General features: G+C 40.8%; 1 protein-coding gene across 1 annotated transcript; it reads right to left on the reverse strand.

Annotated features, from left to right (window-relative positions):
- Positions 1–8,013: 8,013 nt before the first annotated feature.
- On the reverse strand, positions 8,014–22,780 carry LOC132396835 (thioredoxin-like). The gene is made up of 5 exons (XM_059974815.1): positions 22,625–22,780; positions 20,035–20,139; positions 17,879–17,938; positions 9,623–9,688; positions 8,014–8,412 (listed from the first exon to the last, which is right to left on the reverse strand). Exons 1-5 carry the CDS (start codon positions 22,649–22,651, stop codon positions 8,299–8,301), a joined length of 372 nt encoding a protein of 123 aa, XP_059830798.1. The 5' UTR covers positions 22,652–22,780; the 3' UTR covers positions 8,014–8,298.
- Positions 22,781–23,269: the final 489 nt, after the last annotated feature.

Raw genomic sequence — 23,269 nt, forward strand, 5'->3', positions numbered from 1 at the left:
TATGGGCAGTATTTACACAGCATTCACTCAAATCGAGGTCAGCCAAAAGAGCCAAAGCATAAAGACTTGACCGCGGCAACCACAGGTCTTTGGGTCATTGATGGTTCGTGAGCCAAAGACAGGGTTGCGGTCCTCTTGGATGAGATTAGGAGCGGTGAACCAAAAATAACCCTTCCACGAGGGTGAAGAAGCTGGAAAGGGTTTAGAGAACAGAATTTAAGTATCTGAGGCTGATGAGACAGGAGATGCTGAGGCCACACAAAAAAAAAAGCATTTGATTAAGCACAGCTGTGATTATAAAATAGAGAGTTCCGAGACAATTCATGGGCAATGACAAAGTGATGACTGTATTTTTTTTTGAGAGATTGGGAACCAGTGTTCTACAGACATAAGAAGATATGGGTAAACGTGACTATGAACACAAGGTTCGGGAGAAAAGGCCATATTTTCAAGTATTGAAGGCTGTCTTGAGGTGCCAAAGGGCCATGTGAAGGTCTGGATGGGAGAAGGCCTGGGGTAGGTGTTGTAATGTGAAGAAACTCACTGGAGACACTGAAGTGAATGTGTCTTATTCAACAAATGAGACAATCTCAGAGGAAAAGGCCTGTTTGACCCAAAATTACATGAAATTTTGTATGCTAAAGATCAAAGGACAATTCTATACTTACAATGTATTAACAATACCTCCTTTGAAAGGTGGAGGGAGGGACTGGAGTAGGAGCTGGTAAGTGATACGTGGATCCATTTTGGGGGGCTATTTTAGAGTGATTTTTTGGGTTTAGGACATACATTTAACAAGACTTTGGCTTCACATCTGAAAATGTATTGTGGATTTAAAATGCAGTGCAGCTCTGAACAATGGGTTCCTTAAAACTGTGAATCTCGGTCCAGCCAATGCTGATTAAAATTCATTTGGATATCTGTGGTGGGGATGTGAATCAGGAGGTATGAAGGTTGTATGCATTTTCAAAGAAAGCAATGTTCATACATTGAAAATATGGAATTGTCCTTTGATGTTTGGCAATATCAAATATCAAGCCCATGATGGGCCAGTAGAACTTTCGATTAAAAGTATCTGCATATGATCGACTAAAAGCTTCTGCATATGATGCCTGCTGTAGCTTGTTTTGTCGTTTTCAATCTTTTTATTATTATTATTAATATCAAAAAAATAAAATTGATACATAGATATTGGGATTACAAACATACACATTACAACTGAACATGAAAGAATACATAAGCAATAGTTACAGTATAAATGAGTATTCCGAAATCATGGATGATACAAGTAACAAATAAACAAGGCAAGCCTAGGTATATCATAATATATATTAAAAAAAACAGAAAAAAGAAAAAGAAAAAAAAATTATGCAAAAGAATCTAATCTAATAATCTAATAATTAATAAGGAAAACAACGAAAAAAGAAAAAAGAGAAAAAGAAAAAATGTGAAAAAAAGGTCTGTTTATAATATCTCACAAAAATACAAAATCATCAGTGTCGTCAACTCCGATCCTCTCAACATATATAAAGTCGAAACTGGAAAAACAAATAGGCTTGGAACAGGGTCATATTACATCATATGAAAATATTGAATAAATGGTCTCCATATCTTTTCAAATTTAATAGAAGTATCAAATACAACACTTCTAATTTTTTCTAAATTTAGACATAACATAGTTTGAGAAAACCAATGAAATACGGTAGGAGGATTAATTTCTTTCCAATTCAACAAGATGGATCTTCCAGCCATTAATGTAAGAAATGCAATCATTCGACAAGCAGAAGAGGATAAATGGAGTGAGTCCATCATTGGTAAACCAAAAATTGCAGTAATAGGATGAGGTTGTAAATCAATGTTCAATACCGTAGAAATAATATCAAAAATGTCTTTCCAATATTTTTTCAAAAGCGGACACGACCAGAACATATGAGTTAAAGACGCTATCTCAGAATGACATCTGTCACAAATAGAATTTATATAGGAATAAAAATGAGCCAATTTATCCTTGGACATATGAGCTCTATGCACAACCTTAAACTGTATTAATGAATGTTCAGCACATATAGATGATGTATTCACTAATTGAAGAATTTTATCCCAATTCTCAACAGGGATAGTAAGGTTAAGTTCTCTTTCCCAATCACTTTTAATCTTATATAAGGGCTCTGAACGTATCTTCATAATTATATTGTAGAGTTTTGATATTATCCCTTTCTGAGAAGGATTTAGTTCAAACAAATTCTCCAAAATACCTGAAGACACAAAATTTGGAAAAGTAGGAAGTACAGTATTTAAGAAATTCCTAATCTGTAAATATCTAAAAAAATGAAATCTAGGCAAATTATACTTATTAGATAATTGTTCAAAAGACATAAAACAATTATCCAAAAATAAATCAGAAAATCGTAGTAATCCTTTAGTCTTCCAAGCTGAATAAGCTTGGTCTATAATAGAAGGATAAAAAAAGCAATTGGATACAATAGGAATATTTAAAACAAACTGAGTCAACCCAAAAAATTTCCGAAATTGAAACCATATACGTAAAGTATGTTTAACTATCGGATTGTCAATTTGTTTCTGCAATTTAGAAAGAGTAAAGGGAAGAGAAGACCCTAAAATAGAACCCAATGAAAATCCTTGTACAGATTTAATTTCCAGGTTCACCCAATGAGGGCTAAAAGATAAATCCCAATCCTTTAACCAACATATCAAATATCGGATATTGACTGCCCAATAATAAAATCTAAAATTAGGCAATGCCAATCCATCTTCCTTCTTTGCCTTCTGTAAATATTTTTTACCTAATCTAGGATTTTTATTCTGCCATATATATGAGGAAATTTTTGAATCAACATTAGCAAAAAATGATTTCAGAATAAAAATTGGTACCGCTTGAAATATATATAAAAACTTGGGTAAAATAACCATCTTAATAGCATTAATCTGACCTATCAGAGATAAAGTTACTGGTGACCATTTAGTAAACAAACATTTAATCTGATCGATTAGGGGTAAAAAATTAACCTTAAATAAGTCCTTATAGTTCTTTGTGATTTTAATCCCTAAGTAAATAAAAGAGTCATTAACTAATTTAAAAGGTAAATTTCCATAAATTGGAACCTGTCTATTTAAAGGAAACAATTCACTCTTATTAAGATTTAATTTATACCTGGAAAAATTACTAAATTGAGTCAACAATGATATACCTGCAGGAATGGATTTCTCAGGATCAGAAATAAATAATAATAAATCATCTGCATATAATGACAGCTTATGTATATCCGTCCCACGATTAATGCCAAAAATGTTCTGTGGTTCTCTGATAGCAATTGCCAAGGGTTCTAAAGCAATATCAAATAATAATGGACTAAGAGGACAGCCTTGTCTAGTACCCCGAAATAAATGAAAAAAGGGAGATCTTTAATCTTTAGTAAGCACCGAGGCTACTGGAGTATAAAAAATCAGTTTAATCCAGGAAATGAATGTCAGACTAAAATTAAACTTCTCAAGCACAGTAAATAAGTAAGGCCATTCAACTCTATCAAACGCTTTCTCCGCATCTAGTGAAATGACACATTCTGAAGTGCTATGTGAAGGAGTATAAACAATATTCAATAATCTACTAACATTGAAAAAAGAATAGCGATTTTTAATAAAAATAGTTTGATCTTCCGAAATAATTTGGGGTAATACCTTCTCCAGCCTGGATGCCAGTAACTTGGAAAAGATCTTGGAATCTACATTCAATAAAGATATTGGTCTATAGGATGCACAGTCAGTAGGGTCTTTAACTTTCTTTAATATTAAAGAAATGGAAGCTCTATAAAAAGATAGTGGCAGATTACCCAATCTAATTGCTTCTTCAAAAACGCTGCATAACCAAGGAGAAAGAGTAGCGGAAAAACTTTAAAAAAATTCTACTGTATACCCATCTGGACCTGGTGCTTTCCCAGAATTCATAGAGGAAATAACCCCTTTAATTTCTGCATCCGTAATAGGAGATTCTAATATTAAAAGATCATCTGATGATAATTTTGGAAAATCCAATTTCCCAAGAAAATCACATGGTATCATAATCATGAAGGAATTCAGATTGATACAGGGAGGTATAAAAATCTTGAAATGATTTGTTGATCTCATCATGGTCAACTGTCAGATCCCCATTCTGCTGACGAATCTTAATAATTTGACGTTTAACCAAAGCATTCTTCAATTGACTAGCTAACAGTTTACCCGATTTATCACTATGTATATAAAAATCAGATCTGGTTTTCATTAATTGATTTTCAATCGAAGATGTAAGTAATAAACTATGTTCCATTTGAAGTTCAACCATTTGTTTGTAAAGCTCCTTACTAGGAGTAGTCGAATATTTCTTGTCAATCTCTTTAATTTTATCAACCAATAAAAGAGTTTCCTTCTTAATGTGTTTTCTCAGACCAACGGAGTAGGAGATAATCTGTCCACGTATATATGCTTTAAAAGTGTCCCAAAGTGTTCCGCAAGAAATATCATCCATGGAATTAGCTGAAAAGAACAAATCGATCTGTTCCTTCATAATTTTAATAAAATCAGGATCTTGCAGTAAAGTAGAATCAAATTGCCATTGTCTAGCACTAGAAGCTGTATCCGTAAATTTAATAGAAAGTTTTAATGGAGCATGGTCAGAGATGGCTATAATATCATAATTACAACCAATTACCGATGGAATAAAACAATAAAAAAATAATCAATTCTCGAGTAGGAATGATAAACATGTGAAAAAAATGAAAACTCTTTGTCCTTAGAATGCCGAAATCTCCAAATATCAAAAATTCCATTATCAGTCAAAAAAGAGTTAATATAAGTGGCCGACTTATTAGGTAAAGTCTGAGTAGATATAGATTTGTCCAACAAAGGATTTAAACAACAATTAAAGTCACCACCCATTATTAACTTATATTCATTAAGATTAGATAGAGGAGTAAATAAGGACTTAAAAAAATCGGGATAATCCACATTTGGAGCATAAACATTAACCATAGCAACCTTTTTGTTAAAAAGTAAGCCAGTAATTAACAAAAACCTACCATTTGGATCTGAAAAGATATTGTGCTGGACAAATGCAATAGAAGAGTCAATAAAAATTGAAACTCCCTTTACTTTAGCATTCGAATTTGAATGGTACTGTTGACCCCCCAAAAACCTAAAAAAGCGATAATTGTCCTCTTTCCTCACATGAGTTTCTTGTACAAAAATAATATGTGCATTAAGTCTTTGGAATACTTTGAAAATCTTTTTCCGTTTAATCGGATGGTTTAAGCCATTAGTATTCCAAGAGACAAAATTAATGGTCTGAGCCATATTTCTGAAATCAACCCTTTGGTATATAAAGGGTTAACCAAATTATGAACTCATGCACCCGGAAGAGGAACAAAAATAAGGGGCGGACCCGGAAGTGATGACTTCGCGGACATTTTAGTAGTTTAAAATCAGCCCAAATGAAAAAACTAAAAAAAACTGGTGAAAAGAACATAAGATTTAGAAAAAGATCCCCCACCCCCCACCCAAGAGGAGAAATGAAACTAAATCTACCCTCATATCAGCAGAAGGCAACTCCGTATATAAAGGATAAAAAAGATCCACCCAAACTCTAAAGAAATAATAATCACTGTACTAAAACCAAACTTCTTAATATAATAGGTAGTTAAAAAAAAACAAAAAGAATATAATCACTAGTAACATAAATCAGGTTAAAACCCAAACAAACCAAAAATAAAAATTTAAACTGTGATAAGAAATGCATTATAGGAAGAAGACGAGAGAAATAAAGGCGAAATTAAAAAAAGCCAAAAATATTTTAGAGAAACCGCCATCTTAGTAAAAAAAATTCACCTTCGAGGGATTAATAAAAATGACCAAAGCTAAAGTACAGTGATTGAAATAAGTAAAATAAAAAGATTAGTACATCAAAAACACTTTAACTAGAGTATAAAATATAGAGTAAACCTACACCAATTGCCAGAAACATAATCTGGTTTTGGAAACAAAAACCATCTTGCAACGATCAAAATCACTCATTTATTAGAGAAGAGAATCCGTAGCAGTAGGAAAGTTCTCATTCAAAAAGCTTCTCGCTTCAGATGTAGAAAGGAAAACACGCCGAGATGCATTTGGAGGCAAGATTCTGAGCTTCGCAGGGTATAAGAGCGCAGGTTTTAGATTTTTCTCATAACATTCAGACATCAGAGGTTTAAAAAGAAGCCTTGCCTTCATTACTTCTGGACTAAAATCTTCCACTAATCGAAAATTGAATTCTTGAAATTTGACCATCTCTACACGCCGAGCCACACGAATAAGTTGCTCTTTAACATGCACATAATGAAATCGGACAATTACAACCGGTGGTTTAGCTGAAGCACTTGGTGATCGACGCATAATTCTGTGAGCACGATCAAGTAACGGAGGACTGTCTGGGAATACAGAAGGGAACGCATCCTTTAAAAGTTCAGCAAAGTACTTCGAGGGGTCCCCTTGTTCGATACCTACCGGGAGACCAAGTATGCGTAAGTTCTGTCTTCTGGACCGATTCTCAAAGTCGACACTCTTGGCTTTAAGTGTTTCCACCTGTGTAATCTTCGAAAGTAATTTCTGCTCCAGTCTTTCGATTATCAAGTCTCGCTTCCGAGCGTCCTCTTGCAAAGTTGCGATTAGAGCTTGCTGCTGGTTAACTACTGAATCCGTCTTATCCATATAATCTTGAAAAGCCTTTATATCTTGTTTGAAAATTTGTCGTTGTTCTTCAAATTTTTCATTTAAAACCTCCAATAACATTTCATAAGTCAATTCAGTGCGCTTAGGATCGGTCTTTTTCTTCTTCCCGTTCCCGTTAGGATCTTTCCCAGGTTCTCGCCCTTTAGATCTAAGAGCCATTTCTGTATTAATTTCTTCAAAATTCACAATAAACTCTTAAAGATAAGTCCAAAAAAGTAGCAAGAATCTTTTGGTGTAGGTAAAAGTAAGTTAAATAAGGGTGATCATAGGTTAAAAAAAGTAAAGGTTATGGAGCGAATCTGAAACAGTGCTCACTCCATGAGCATCTCCTGCTGACTCTGCTTGTTTTGTTGAATAAAGAAGCTGCTTTGTATCTAACAGTAACTTTCTCCGGTGATTTAATTCATGCAATAACATTTGGTGTCAGAAGTGGGATACCTTTCTGACCCAGCGTGTGGCCGGCGATCTTAGCAGGATAAGTTATTTATAAGTTAATTATAAATTAGTACTCACACTTGGATTTGTTCAGGTTGGTGGTACACGGGAACACAGGGTATCATGAACATGGAGGGCTGAACTGACAAAGTGGTGCATGTGCTTGCATGTGTGTTTATGTAAGAGAGGAAACTTTGTGTGTTAAGTCTCCAGTTCCATTGTGAATGACCAGAGGGTCTCCCTTTGTGTGGTTCTAATGTCAGTTAGATGGAAAGCTCCCACTCTCCTTTATCAGTGAAGAAGAGCTACTTCCCTTCAACCATTCAGTTCTTCAACCAACCAGCACAATCCCAACACAAATCGGAGAGTCTGGCCACACTATGATCACTTTGCACGAATGTTAACTACGAATTTTGGCATGTGGCCAAACGGCTAAGCTCTTGGTCTAGTAATCTGAAGGACACTAGCTTAAGCCTCTGCTGAGTCAGTGTGTTGTGTCCTTGAGCAAGGCACTTTGCTCTGTGACGATACCAGTGCCAAGCTGTATCGGCCTAGTTCCTTTCCCTTGGACAAGATTGGTAGTGTGGAGAGGGGAGACTTGCAACTTGGGCAACTGCCAGACTTCCACATAACGTTGCCCAGGCTGCAGTCAATGTCGAAATCGATGGACAGCCGAAGAACTACTAATTGTGTTCTTTCTTGTGAATGCTACTCGTATGATACTGTGTGCCTGTGAAGTTGCTGGAAGGAAGATTTTCATTGCACCTGGTCAGACATGTATTTGTGCATATGACAATAAACTCCACTTTGACAAGAGGAAAATCAAACAATCAGGGATTTAATTATACAATATTCAATATCATTGTTCACAATACCTAGGAAATGCTATTATGGAGCACCATTTTTATTATTTTACATCCTGGAACACATCAATGTCAATTAATTTCTTCCATTTTGCTCCAATACCTTTCTTGAAAGGGACAGTGGCTGAAGGAACAGGGCATTAGCAAAGGGTCACTGGAGTTATTAACCTACTAACCATTACATCTTTGAACTGCAGGATCCAGAGAAAAGCAACATATTCCACAAGGAGAACGTACAAACTCCTTACATAGGGCGTTGACACTGAGCTCCAGAACCTGGTGCCCCAAGAAACCGGTTTCTGACTTCCTTTATTGCAGATTCCAGCTCAGACTTTTTCGCTCCTATTACCTTTTTTTCCTGGAAATACAACATTGATTAATCAACAGGTTAAATGAGACCATGGTACTGACTGAAGAAAAGTGTTACATTTCCCTTGTGTGGCACTTCAAGCAGGTTACATCACACAACTCAATGTGGGCCACAGCCTAGGATCCAAGGACCATCATCCTTGAAGATAGTGTCTTCTCTAACATTCCGTTGTTACTTTTGCAACCACCATTCCTCTCTCAATACTGATGTCCTCAGCCTGGTTCCCTCTTGTGATTTGTTCCCATATGATGTCCTCCCAAGCCTAGATTCTCTGTATTGGTTCAACCTCTTAGTGGCAGGGCTATTCCAGAGAATCCCAGGCCAAGGGCTTTGTACTTGTTAGATTTGCACACCAAACAAAACATTGCCATGAACCACAGTTTTGTTGTCCATTATTTTTACAGTTTCTAGAGAAATTTTCATTGAAGTTCTTTTGACAGTTACAGGCCCATTTAGCATTACTTTAATAATGTGGTCAGTATTTACTGTCTCCTCAGTTTCTCCACCAGTTTAAAGTTGTACTACCAATTCCAAAAATCAATTGAATTATGCACATCATGGACTGCTGATGAGACACCATTCCTTCTGGAAAGTCACCTCCCACTTTTTCCAATGTGTATTGTCATCTTTAACATTCCTCTTATGATGTTAGTGCTGAAAATAATAGCCATTTGAAAATTAAATTTGTGTGCTCATTGCAATTATTGACTATTACATTTTCAGTTAACTTGATAAAGGTTGCCCAATATTTTGAATAATTGCTGCACTTTTATTTTCAGTGTTTTAGACGTTCTAACTTCTACATTTGGGACAACTCCGCTTTTTTTTAAATCAACCAACTCATTTCCTTTTTCATTGTTAAACATGGTTTTATAGTATCTCTGTCTCTTCAGTATCTTTATTTCCAGTTATATGCAGCTATACAATCCACAGAACCACAAGTTCAAATATTTCTAATTTCTGATCAGTTTATCAGTTATATCCTCACTCTGTCTTAAGTCAATGTACGGCATTTCCAGGCTTGGATATTCAGTGTAAGAAACTAAAGGTGAATTTGCAGCCAGAGGTTTGAAAGATTGATCAGTAACCCTGCCAATGCCCACATGGAATTGTTCCAATACACACCAATGTCAATTCACCCAACATCGTAACGTGAAAGGAGAGTGATTCGGAAAATAGTACTAAAATTGCATCTTACCTCTACTCCATGCATAAAAATGAGGAATGTTGGCAAAGCTGATACCCCTTTTGACTCAGCTATATCCTAAAGGAAAGACATTGGTAGAATTATAGGAAACAGCACAGTAACAAGACATTTTGCCTATCAATATTTAGCTAGTGACCTGACTTGATTTAACATGTTCCTGGTTGCCTGTAATTTCATTCAATAAACATTCTAATTCCTTTTAAAAGACTGTCCCTGTTTCAATACAGTCCATAGTGAAAAATACAAAAGCCGAGAACCTATCTATCCCCCTTCACATTTTGTGCAGCCAAAATGCACAAAGCAAGCACTCGCAAAACAACGTGGAAATGAGCAAGTAATCTGATTTAGAAATATTGGCTGAATGATAAATATCGATCAAGAGCATTTGTGTACTTCTGCTCCCAGAGACGAAAGACCACAGCACCAAGAAGTTATGGTCAAGGGAGGTGAAGGAATGCTTACAGGACTGCTTTGAATGAGTGGATGGCATAATATTCGGCGACTCATCTTTGAATCTGAATGAGTTGTTTCTGACTTCATCAAGACAATGGAAGTGTGCCTTCAAGAACATGCAGTACTGTGCAAAAATCTTAGGCACATATTTGTAGCTAGGGTGCCTAAGTGTGGTGGGTTTTGGCCAATTGGGTCGGGTGAATACCTTTGTCAGACTATAGTGTCTGTCTTGCCTAATGCCAGGAGCAACAGAGTATTGTGATACTGTTCCCCAGCCTACTGTTGTACACTGTGAGGCTACGTGATACTGTTCCCCAGCCTACTGCTGTACACTGTGAGGCTACGTGATACTGTTCCCCAGCCTACTGCTGTACACTGTGAGGCTACGTGATACTGTTCCCCAGCCTACTGCTGTACACTGTGAGGCTACGTGATACTGTTCCCCAGCCTACTGCTGTACACTGTGAGGCTACATGATACTGTTCCCCAGCCTACTGCTGTACACCGTGAGGGTGCGTGATACTGTTCCCCAGCCTACTGCTGTACACCGTGAAGCTACATGATACTGCTCCCCAGCCTACTGCTGTACACCGTGAGGCTACGTGATACTGTTCCCCAGCCTACTGCTGTACACCGTGAGGCTACATGATACTGTTCCCCAGCCTACTGCTGTACACCGTGAGGCTACGTGATACTGCTCCCCAGCCTACTGCTGTACACCGTGAGGCTACGTGATACTGTTCCCCAGCCTACTGCTGTACACCGTGAGGCTACATGATACTGCTCCCCAGCCTACTGCTGTACACCGTGAGGCTACGTGATACTGTTCCCCAGCCTACTGCTGTACACCGTGAGGCTACATGATACTGCTCCCCAGCCTACTGCTGTACACCGTGAGGCTACGTGATGCTGTTCCCCAGCCTACTGCTGTACACCGTGAGGCTACATGATACTGCTCCCCAGCCTACTGCTGTACACCGTGAGGCTACATGATACTGTTCCCCAGCCTACTGCTGTACACCGTGAGGCTACGTGATGCTGTTCCCCAGCCTACTGCTGTACACCGTGAGGCTACATGATACTGCTCCCCAGCCTACTGCTGTACACCGTGAGGCTACATGATACTGTTCCCCAGCCTACTGCTGTACACCGTGAGGCTACGTGATACTGTTCCCCAGCCTACTGCTGTACACCGTGAGGCTACGTGATACTGTTCCCCAGCCTACTGCTGTACACCGTGAGGCTACGTGATACTGTTCCCCAGCCTACTGCTGTACACCGTGAGGCTACGTGATACTGTTCCCCAGCCTACTGCTGTACACCGTGAGGCTACATGATACTGTTCCCCAGCCTACTGCTGTACACCGTGAGGCTACATGATACTGCTCCCCAGCCTACTGCTGTACACCGTGAGGCTACGTGACTTAATTGTGGAAGAAAATTCTGAATAAATGATTAAAATATCTTCCCTTTAATTAGCAATATGCCTAGTGAAATCTTAGTGCATAACACAGCAGTGTAAACAAGATGGAGAGAATGATGAGCATAAATTGTGGGGAGGACCCTGTGGGCTATCAAGTTTCTGATAATTAAACAGTGTGTATGGTGTTTCTTCACCTGTCTATTACTAACATATAAAACAAATTATATTTTTGTACTTTAATGACTTACTGGATCCAAGGATTTAATGAACCTTCTTTATCATAAATAAAGACTTAGCATTCTGCACGCTTGCAATAATCTATCTTAGTTCCAAGGATGTTCTGACAACGCATCTCTGTGTGTCGTGCGCAGAAAAGAGACGGTCTCTGGAATTTTCGTGGGAATTGATAATATGCACAGGATTGACTTTTTAAACTCTGACATATGATTGACATCTCTATGTGTGCCCGTGCGCATGTATAAAAAAGGCTGCGACTATTGTTCTTTGGAAGACTAACGATGCATGGCGGGTCATTCGTCCCTTATTCATGATTAAAGGTATTCTCTAGTCTCTTTGAAGTCCATGTTCAAATTATCAGTGATCAACCTTAATTGAAATTCCATAGCAAATTAGTTTCCTTAACACTGTTTTTGCACCGTACTGTGCTGTATTTGTCAATGTAGAGCGGAGAACAAGTTTGTAAATCTGGTGGGAGCAAAGTGCTGGGAATGGTGAGAGTGGAGCACCGTAGGAGGTGTATGGGACAGGTAGGAGACACACTCAGACCTGAGAGAACAGGCAAGGTGATTTAATTGCACACAATTGGTTTATTGATCATTACAGAATGTCTTTCTGGTGCTTTAAGCTCCCTTCCCCTTTCCCCCAATCTGATTTCGCTCTCCCTGACTCCCTTCCTACTCTAAGTCTACAATAGAGACCCATATCAAAACCAGGTTTATGATCATTCACATATGCCATGATTGTTTTGAGATAGCAGTACAGTGCAATACATGAAATTACTACAGTAATCTGCAAATGTTTTGGACATTCTAGCTACATTAATGTGGCCAAGGCTTTTGCACAGTACTGTACTACAAAATCTGTAGTGGTGTACCACAAAATCTGGATCTGAAGCATTCAAGAAAATGAATAAACTGTCTATGTTTTGTACCAAGACCCTTCTTCGGGACTGGAAAAGAACGGGCAAGATACTAGAATAAAAATGGAGGGGGAAGGAGAAGGAGGATTAGCTAGAAGGTGCTGGGTGAAGCTAGTTGGGTGGGGAAGGTAAAGGGCCTTTGATATACCTGAAGACTTGGCCTGCACAGCTGTCTGTGGCAAAGAAAAAAATTCCTTATCCCTTATCTATATGGATGTCACTCTATTCAGAATCTGTGCTGTTGAGACTCCTCATAGGAAACATCCTCAATATCCAATCTCGGCCTTTCAGTATTCAATAGGTTTCAGTTAGATCCTTCAACATTCTTCGAAATTCCAGCGAGTACTGGCTCATTGCCACCAGGACTCTGATGTGATAACCATTTCATTCCTGGGATCATTCGTGTGAACGGCCTCTGGACCCTCTCCAACACCAGCACATCTTTTCTGGGATAAGAGGCCCAAAACTGTTCACAATACTCCCAGCGAGGCCTCACCAGAACTTTATAAAGGGTCTCCCAAGTCCCTTTGAACCTCTGATTTCTGAACTTTGCTTCCATTCAGAAAATAGTCTACACTCTGATCCCTATTACCAAAGAGCATGACCCTACACTTCATGACACTCTATTCCATCTGCCACTTCTTTGTCCAATCTCCTAATCTGTCTCAGTCCTTTTGCAGACACCCTGCTTCCTTTCACTACCAATCTTCCACCTACTTTCTCATCGTCCAAAGCCATCAATTCCGTCATCCAAGTTATTGGCATATAGTGTGAAGGGGTCGCAACATAGACCCCTGTGGAGCACCACGGGTCACCAGCAGCCAACCAGAACAGGTTCCCTTTTTTCTGACTCTGCTCTTTGCCATGGTAGAATCTCTCCTGTAGCACCACGGCCTCTTGTATTGTTAAGCAGCCTCACTGTGGGACTTTCTCAAAGGCCTTCTGCAAATTGAAATAAACAATGTTCACTGACTCTCCTTTGTCTATCCTGCTTGTTATTTTCTCAAAGAATCTTTGAAATTCAGGCTTCCTCAATTCCAACTAATTGAGGGAACCAGAAGACACACATTCAGCCTTTTAACAACAGCTTCTTCTCCTCCACCATCAGATTAAGGAATGGACTTCCCTGTATTTTATTTCATCTGTGTTATGGTCCGGTCTGAAACCCGCTTTCTGGGTCTTGATCTGGTCCGCAGGCTCTGGGTCTTGTAGCTGTCCCTCCTATCACCCCTCAGCTCAAATAGGCTTAAGGAGGTGCACCTGAGAGCTATTGGCTGGCAGGTGTATATAAGGGGCTCTGGAACTGAGTCCAGTTGGGTTGTCCTGTTTTCTCTGCGTGTCTTGTACTGGCTGTTCTGTCTGGTTTGCCTTGTTTATGCCATTGTGCTGTTTGCCTGGCTATCCTGTTTTGACCCTGGCTTGGAGTACCCACTGTTAATCACCTAGTTCTGCAAGTCTGTTCTTGTAGTCACCCTGGACTGAGCTCCCTTCTGATCCCTCGCCTCTGTCAGGTAAGCAGGCTGGACTGCTGTTGCCTGGCGGGGGACTCCGACACTTTCCTCCCCCTCGTTTCTGACGGGTTGTGCCCTGCAACCTGCCCAGGAGCCCCGCGACCTGCCCAGGCCACTGTGTTCCTGCCTGGGAGGCCAGGCCCTGCACAGAAGTAATGCGGCCTACCCAGAGGGCTATCCTCCCAGCATTCCTTGTCCTATAGACCCATCCCCTAGCCTAGCCCAGGGACCCGCCTTTGCCATGAACTCTGAACCCCAGGTTCACCGTTGCATGCCAAGGTCTCCCCATCTTGTTCTATCCTTTAGTTGTTCCTGTCCTGCCCCTAGTATTTCACTGCCTGCGTCCTGCATTTGGGTCCAGTCCCCACGTCCCCTTGTGACAATCTGCTACCTCGTTGCCCATTCTGCCAATCCGTCTAAGTCCTGCTGCACCTCTCTTTATATTGTCAACAAACCTGGCCACAGAGTCATCAATTCCTTCATCCAAACATTGACATATAATGCGAAAAGAAGTGGTCTCATCATTAGGCTCTTGAAACAAAGGGGACAGCTTCACTCAACTTCACTTGCTCTATTATTAAAATCCCTGCAAGCTATGGCCACACTTTCAAAGACATTTCATCTCATTTTCTTGATATTTCTTGCATATTTATTATATTTTCTTTCTTATTATGTGAGAGGTGATTGATAAGTTCAATTCCTTCTACCTTAGGCCACACACTTATCAATCACTCCTGGTGTGTACACTTTCTGGAGGTCCAAGATCAGACCTCGAAATGTGGTCTTGGCATTGAACAGCAGGCGTTCCTAATCATAGTCTGACAGTGGTCTAGTGTGTTGGGATCCTATTGCTGCAGGTGATACACTGATGATGATCAAGCAGAGATTTCTTCAAACATTTTAACCGGATGCTGGTAGAGGAAGTTTCGTACCCCATTGATTCAGTCTGACTTGGAGTCCTCCCCTCCTCCCTTCCTCCTAACCAGAAGCAGCAAAATCATTTCCTTTTCACTCCCAACCGTTTCTCACATTTCCAAGCCCGAATGCTTGAAACCACAGTGAGCAAAACGGTTCTGAATTGCCTTAATGCTTATTTCTCACTACCAGTGAAATAAATCACTGCTATTTATAAAAAATACAAACACATGCAACTAACATCATTCAAAAACTCGAGCAATGCTGAAAATCCAAGTAACACACAAAAATACTGGAGGGACTCAGCAGGCCAGGCAGCATCTATGGAAAAAGAGTACAGTCAACGTTTTGGGCTGAGACCCTTCATCAGGACTGACATCTTCTACTGTTGTGACGAGCCCACACTCAGTTTGGATGAGCAACACCGTATATTCCAGCTTGATGGCTGCCCCCTCACTGGACCCCCTGCAGTTTGCGTACCGTCCCAACCGCTCAACAGATGACACCATTGCCACCACCCTCTGCCTGGCCCTAACCCATCCGGACAAAAAAAAGACACATATGTTCAGATGCTGTTCATAGACTTCAGTTCAGCATTCAACACAATCATCCCTCAGAAACTGATTGGAAAGCTGAGCCTACTGGGTCTGAATACCTCCCTCTGCAACTGGATCCTAGACTTCCTGACTGGGAGACCTCAGAGATCTCAGTCCCCTCCCTGCTTTCCCTCTCCCACCCCTTGATCTTTCCTCTGATTGGATTTCCACCCACCCCTACCGCCACCTTCTTTATAGGGCCCCTGCCCCCTCCTTCTTTAGTCCTTATGAAGGGTCTCGACCAGAAACATTGACTGCTCCTTTCAACGGATGCTGCCCGACCTGCTGAGTTAATCCAGCATTTTTGTATGTCTCAGTCAGTCTGTGGTGAGTCTCATCAGCAAGAACGATGAGTCAGCTTACAGAGAGGAGGTGCAGCAGCTAACAGACTGGTGCAGAGCCAACAACCTGTTTCTGAATGTGAACAAAACAAAAGAGATGGGTGTTGACTTCAGGAGGGCATGGAGTGACCACTCCCCACTGAACATCGATGGCTCCTCGGTAGAGATCGTAAAGAGCACAAAGTTTCTTGGTGTTCACCTGGCGGAGAATCTCACCTGGTCCCTCAACACCAGCTCCATACGAAAGAAAGCCCAGCAGCATTTCTGCTTTCTGTGAAGGCTGAGGAAAGTCCATCTCCCACCCCCCAATCCTCATCACATTCTACAGGGGTTGTATTGAGAGCATCCTGAGCAGTTGCATCACTGCCTGGTTCGGAAATTACACCATCTCGGATTGCAAGATTCTGAAACGGATAGTGAGGTCAGCTGGGAAGATCATCAGGGTCTCTCTTCCCACCATCACGGACATTTATACTACACACTGCATCTGCAAAGGAAACAGCATTATGAAGGACACCATGCACCCCTAATACAAACTGTTCTCCCTCCTGCCGTCTGGGAAAAGGAACCACAAGCATTCGGGGTCTCACAACCAGACTATGTAACAGTTTCTTCCCCCAAGTTATCAGACTCCTCAATACCCGAAGCCTGGACTGACACCTTGCCCTACTGTCCTGTTTATTATTGATTGTAATGCCTGCACTGTTTCTGTGCACTTTGCGCAGTCCTGTGTAGGTCTGTAGTCTAGTGTAGCTTTCTCTGTGTTTTTTTTTGAAACGTAGTTCAGTTTAGTGTTTGTACTGTGTCATGTAACACCATGGTCCTGAAAAACATTGTCTCATTTTTACTATGTACTCTACCAGCAGTTATGGTTGAAATGACAATAAAAATGACTTGACTTGACTTGAATATTGACTTCTCAAAGTTCCGGTAATTCCCCAATCCCATCTCTCACCACATCACCTCCCTCTGGTGCTCCACCCCCTTTTCTTTCTTCCATGGCCATCTGTCATCTCCCATCAGATTCCACCTTTGCCAGCCCTACATCTTTTTCAGCAATCAACTTCCCAGCTCTTTACTTCATCTGTTCCCCCCCCCCCCAACCCCAGTGTCACCTAGCAGCTTGTGATTCAACCTTTCCTCTCCCGACTTTCTTACTCCGACTCCTCATCCTTTCTCCTCCTAGTCCTGATGAAGGGTCTCGGCCCGAAATGTTTACTGTACTCTTTTCCATGGATGCTGCCTGACCTGCTGAGTTCATCTGTCATTTTGTGTGTGTACTATTTAAAAACTGTTCGCTCTAATCACAGTGTTGTGTCTAACGGCCACACAACTGTATGTGACTGAAAAGTTTTTGGCAATGATCTCTTGTCCCGATTAAGTGGCATAGTGTTACAAAGGTAATCCTGACTATTTTTGCAATTAGTTTTTGTTCTTCAAGAGTTGTCCCAAATAAACAGCTGACCTCATCTGATTAACCGATGGCCCAATTTATGGGAATCCACTATATATAATTCTTATTATAATTTAGGATTTAAAAAAAATTTGTATTGCACTGAACTGTTGCATCAAAACGACAGACTTCACACCATATGACCGTGATATTAAACCCGATACTTATTTTGAAGGGCCCCAGCCAGTTCAACCCTCTCTGAACATCACACTTCCCCAGAACCTTTCAATAAACATGGATCACCCCAAGTGTGGTGACCCCAGAGTTTGATACTTTCAGATTTCCACTCTACACTAACCTCCAGGAATTGGAGTGGCAGGAATTTGTCTCCAATTTTTAATATTCCTGATGCATATCCAAATAAAGTCAAGAGTTTGCAGAGATTCTCCAACTTACCTGAACTTCATCCACGTCGACGGAACAGAAAATCATATCTGTAAATTCTTCAGAAAGTGCCTAGAAAGAAAAGTAAATGTATTCCATTTATAAGAAATATTTGTCTCCAGAAATACTCTCATTTAAACTTACATCAGTTACTTTAATAATCACACTTCTGAAGTACTATTTGAAATCTAAATTCTATGAAAAGCAATACTGATAGTGGTATTCCTTCCATCACTAGTTATGGTTGACTGACACCCTTTGGGATTGACACTGACACTTAACATATGAGGCAGTTAAGGATCAATTACATTGGTAGGTCGAATTACACACAGGCCAAACTGATTTTATTTGCCCAAAGGGTACACCAGCACCAGCAATTCACACCCTGTCTTCTAAAGTGACAAACAAGTGAAATCCGAGGAACTCAGCAGGCCAGGCAGCATCTATGGAAAAGAAGTACAGTCGACATTTTAGACTGAAACCCTTTGGCAGGACTGGAGAAGAAAAGCTGAGGAGTAGATTTGAAAGATGGCCGGGGGGATGGGAGAGAGAAACACCAGGTGACAGGTGGAATGAAACAAAGAGTTAGAAAGTTGATTGGAAGATGTCGTCTCTGCTCCAACCATCTCTCAGTGGCCACCCATTTTAATTCCACTTCCCATTCCCCACCCATTGCATCCCCCTGGTGCTCCTTCCCCCCACCCTTTGTTCTTTCTTCCATGATCTTCACCAATCAACTTTCTAGCTCTTTGCTTCATCCCTCCCCCTCCAAGTTTCACCTGTCACCTGGTGTTTCTCTCCCCTCCCCCCACTTTTCAAATCAACTCTTCAGCTTTTTTCTTCAGTCTGCCGAAGGGCTTCAGCCTGAAACACCAACTGTACTTTATTCCATTGATGCTGCCCGGCCTGCTGAGTTCCTCCAGCATTTTGTGTGTGTTGCTCAGTCTTCTAAAGTGGACCAGCTGATCACTCAGTACAAGGTCCATCATTCCATGGGAAATAACATTAGGAAAACTATCTAACTAGAGTTACGTTACCCATGGAGTCAAGCCTTCATTTTCTGCCTGGACAGTTGTGCATGTGATGCTTTGGACATCAAATTTCCAGATTTCAGGTAACGGTTCCCTTCTGACCTCCCCCCACTTTTTGTCTGTTCTCCCTCCTCTTGGCCTCCAATACCCTTACTTCCCCAGCCCCTAACATCTCCATTTTAAACATCTCTGGTGCTTAAGAGTGGTGGACAGTAAAATAGGGAGGGATTTAGATTGAAAGTAGATACATTTTTCAAAGTTTTGGGATTTGTGGGTGCTAGAGTAGTGGCACAAAAGAGGAGAGGTGGACCCTGTCAAATCAGCCACTACTATATTGAATGGTAACACAGTGTTGAGGGGTCAAACGGCCTATTCCTGCCCCTATTTAATTATAATAGAGGACAATGGGTAACCCTGGGTAATTTCTAAGGTAAGGACATGTTCAGCACAGCTTCGTAAGTTGAAGGACCTATATTTTGCTGTAGGTTTTCTAGGTTTCTGTAATCTGATTTACCATGACAATAGCATTTACAGTATCTAAGATATGCACAGAATCTTGTTACTGTAGTAAATGACTGAACCAACAACCAGTATTTCTGGACCTTTGATTAGGAGACAGGAGATCGAATCATAACATGGAACCTGGGACATTTGAATTCAAGTAATTAATCTAATCAAGAGCTGGGAGCGAAAACAATCAAACTATGGAAGTCAAGATGGAACTCTCGACTTTTAACTTCCACCTCAGTTCAGGGACAAATAAAGATGGACAATAAATGCTGGCATTTCTGACAACATCCACAATTCATGCACGAGCAAAAAAAGTCAGACTACTCTATCAACCAAATAAAGCAGCAATCATTACAGTGATAGAATCTTGTTGCTACAAGAGTGAGGAACAGTTCCTAATTAAAAAGATTGAAAGGAGACATCTAACAAATAAGTTAAGTGTGCACAAGGATCAAATATTTGGTACAATTTGGTTGAACAATTAGCTGAATCCCTTTCAATGCAGAGAGCCAAGGCTATTGCAGACTTATCACAAGATTGCAGTTTATTGGGTTGAAGGGCAGCTTTTGTCATTCAGCAACATTACACCGTGAGTCACAAATTCTCATCTGCCAGTACTGTACTCACAGCAAAATCTGGTTTAATCGCTTTGCAAGGACCACACCAAGTCGCGAAGAAATCAACGACAACTATCTTGTCGCCAGCCTCCTGAAGCTTGGCGTTGAACTCATCCTGAAAGTGAACAAAAACAGGTTATTGTTAAATTAAATTAAACTAGTTAAATTAAAGCAAAGAGTTCCAGAAATTCTGATGGTGCTCGCTACAATATTTGGCTCTGTGCATCCTGTGAACTTCAAAATTAATGGGTGATGTGCTTTTTAAAAAGGTACTAGTCACTCGGGATAATAGTGCCCGAAGGAGAAGATTCTCCCTCAGCAAACAACGAATTCCACGTTCATCACTGAAAACTCTTTGAAACTGAAACAAGAAGATTTTTGTCTCCTGATGAAGATAGGCACTTTAATATCAAATCCACACATTAAGTAATATTTGGCTGGTCATCGACCACTCTGCCCTGTAATCAAGTTTTCATGACAATACGCAACTTCGAAAAATGTTTTCATTTAAAGAGGGAATGAATTTATTAGCCTGATAACACTAAATAAAAAGAAATGTTTGTGCCAATTGTATGTTATGCCTATGATTTTATTAATAAAGTTATTTCAAATGTTAAGAGCTGAGTCCAAGCAAGCAATGGTATACTGTATTGACCAGTTTCATTCGAGATGGACACGTGTGCTGTATATGACACACATACGACTGCGGTGCCGAAGACTTTTGCACAGCACTGTGCTGTATTTGTCAATGTGGAGGGCAGAGCGAGTTTGTATGTCTGACGGGACGAAAGTATATCGGGAATGGCGAGGGCGGATCCCCGCGGGAGGGGCGAGGGACAAGTGGCAGAGAAGGAGTGTCAGGGGTCGGGGGAGTGCTGTGGGTGCAAACACACTCACCCCAGAATCACCATGCAAAGTCTGTTGAGTCCAGACAATTGGTTTATTGATCATTACAGAATGTCTCTCCGGTGCTTCCTGCTCCCTCCCTTCTCCCCAAAATTGATTTGCCCTCTCCCTGCCCCCTTCTCACTCCCAGAAAACAGATCCCATTTCAAAAGCAAGTTCATCATCAGAGTCTTGTTTTTTTTCGCGGCCACAGTACAATGCCATACATAAAATTCCCAGAGTACTGCGCAGAAGCCTCAGGCACCCCCACTAGATGTGTGATACCATCATCTGGATTGGTGTACGGGGTGAGATTTTGTCTCACAGTTTGGGCTAATCGGGTATCTTCTTTCTCTTTACGAAAGACATCCCAACATGGTAGATTGTCAGGGCGAGGCGCTGCAGGTAACCCAACCACCCTTTGTGAACCAGCAAAGAAAATATATAAAAACACAAAATGCTGGCAGAACTCAGCCGGCCAGACAGCATCTGTGGGAGGAGGTAGTGACGACGTTTCGGGCCGAAACCCTTCATCAGGAGTCAAGAAAATATATATATACGGGAGGTCATTTTGCAGTGCGGAAGGGAACTGTGACGAATTTCATAATCAGTCACGTTTTCACTCCTCCACCGCACCCAGCCTCTACACTTCTTTCGTAATTAAGACTCAGCAAAACGCCTTGTATAAAAGCACAAACTTGGGGCAAGTTCACGCCAGCAAAATGTAAAGTGGATCTCCGTCAGATATCCCTGATCCTCCTTCAGCGTTTAACCCTACTGTTACAATAAAAAAATAACCGCTACTGTCCTCCCTCGACCTTAATTTTTTTCTTCGTTATCACTTCCGGAAGTTTGTTGGGACATTTTGTGTCATTAAAGGTACATACAAATTTAATTTCATTCCTTGTAATAAAAATAAAGTTGAAATCTTAGAGAAGAACTGCTGTAAACTATTCCCAGTAATCCAACAATTTTGTTTAACTGGAGGGTGAAAGAAAGTACACGAACTAACCAATAAAAGGCCAACAGAGTTTAAACGGAGAGCCCTACAAACCTACAAGTACAGACCGTGGAAGAGAGTCTGCATTCTTCAAAACGACAGGGTGGTCGGAGGTTAATTCAACCACCACTTCTTTCATTCCTAAGAGTCCTGAACATAGTAAAACGTTGTCTCGTGTCGTCAGAAAAAGAGTGGCCCAGAGTCAGGAAACAAAATATTAAGGCATGCCGGCGAGAAAGATAGATTTGAAAGGACGAGGTAGGAGCAAAAGATCCGGGAAGGAATCTCAGAGGCTGCAGCTCTTCAAATGGCGCTCTATTCAATCGAGGATTATTAGGAAACCCTGTTGTATTTTAAAGTTGTACGGTGGGAGTTCGTTGACAAACCCAGTTCAGCTGCGAATATTTTAAAGAAAGGCGCAGGAACGATAGGAGAGCTGGAGGTGATCCAGAAGTACCCTCAGGACAGACTTCCCGCGCAGCTTTCTGTCGTCAATGTTGAAAAAATAAACGCACGGCATTCTTATGATTTAAAAAAGCAACATTTTATAAACCTGTATTAACAAGCACCCCCTTTGTATTGAAATGCATCACGTGGTTAAGTTACTCGGTTTAAGGAAAACGGCTGAGGAATTTAAAATCACTCGGTTAGAATAACCCTTAAAATATTTCACACAAAATGAATATTGACACTGAAAAGTTGCTTTCAAGCTTACCAAACTCTGAATTCCGAGCACAACCATTTCCTTGTTTTATCTCGGGGCGTTATTCAGAGGTTGCCAAATGGTCTGTGACTTATACTCAGGAACGGCTAGAGGAAAAGGAAGTCTGCCTTATTTCCATTACTATTCGCGAGAGCAACTGTGAATAATAGAGCCGGTTCCCCATTGGCTTGTAAATGTTGTAAATTAGCATGTTGAATTAATATTGAATTCCACAGCTCAAGATAACCACCGACGTCTACTACAAACCTACTAACTTCCACAGCTACCTAGACTATTCCTCCTCCCACCCTGTCTCCTGCAAAAATGCTATCCCTTTTTCTCAATTCCTCTGCCTCCGCGCGTCTGCTCTCAGGATGAGGCCTTTCATTCTAGGACAAAGGAGATGTCTTCCTTTTTTAAAGAAAGGGGATTCCCTTCGTCTACTATCAACTCTGCCCTCCATTGCGTCTCCTGTATTTCACACACCTCTGCCCTCACCCTATCCCCCCACCAGCCCACCAGGGATAGAGTCCCCCTGGTCCTCACCTATCACCCTACCAGCCTACAGATCCAACGTATAATCCTCATTAACTTCCGTCACCTCCTACGGGATCCCACCACCAACCACATCTTCCCCTCTACCCCACTCTCAGCTTT

The sequence above is a fragment of the Hypanus sabinus genome, chromosome 7 (assembly GCF_030144855.1).
Source record: "Hypanus sabinus isolate sHypSab1 chromosome 7, sHypSab1.hap1, whole genome shotgun sequence".
In the NCBI taxonomy this organism is placed as follows: domain Eukaryota; kingdom Metazoa; phylum Chordata; class Chondrichthyes; order Myliobatiformes; family Dasyatidae; genus Hypanus; species Hypanus sabinus.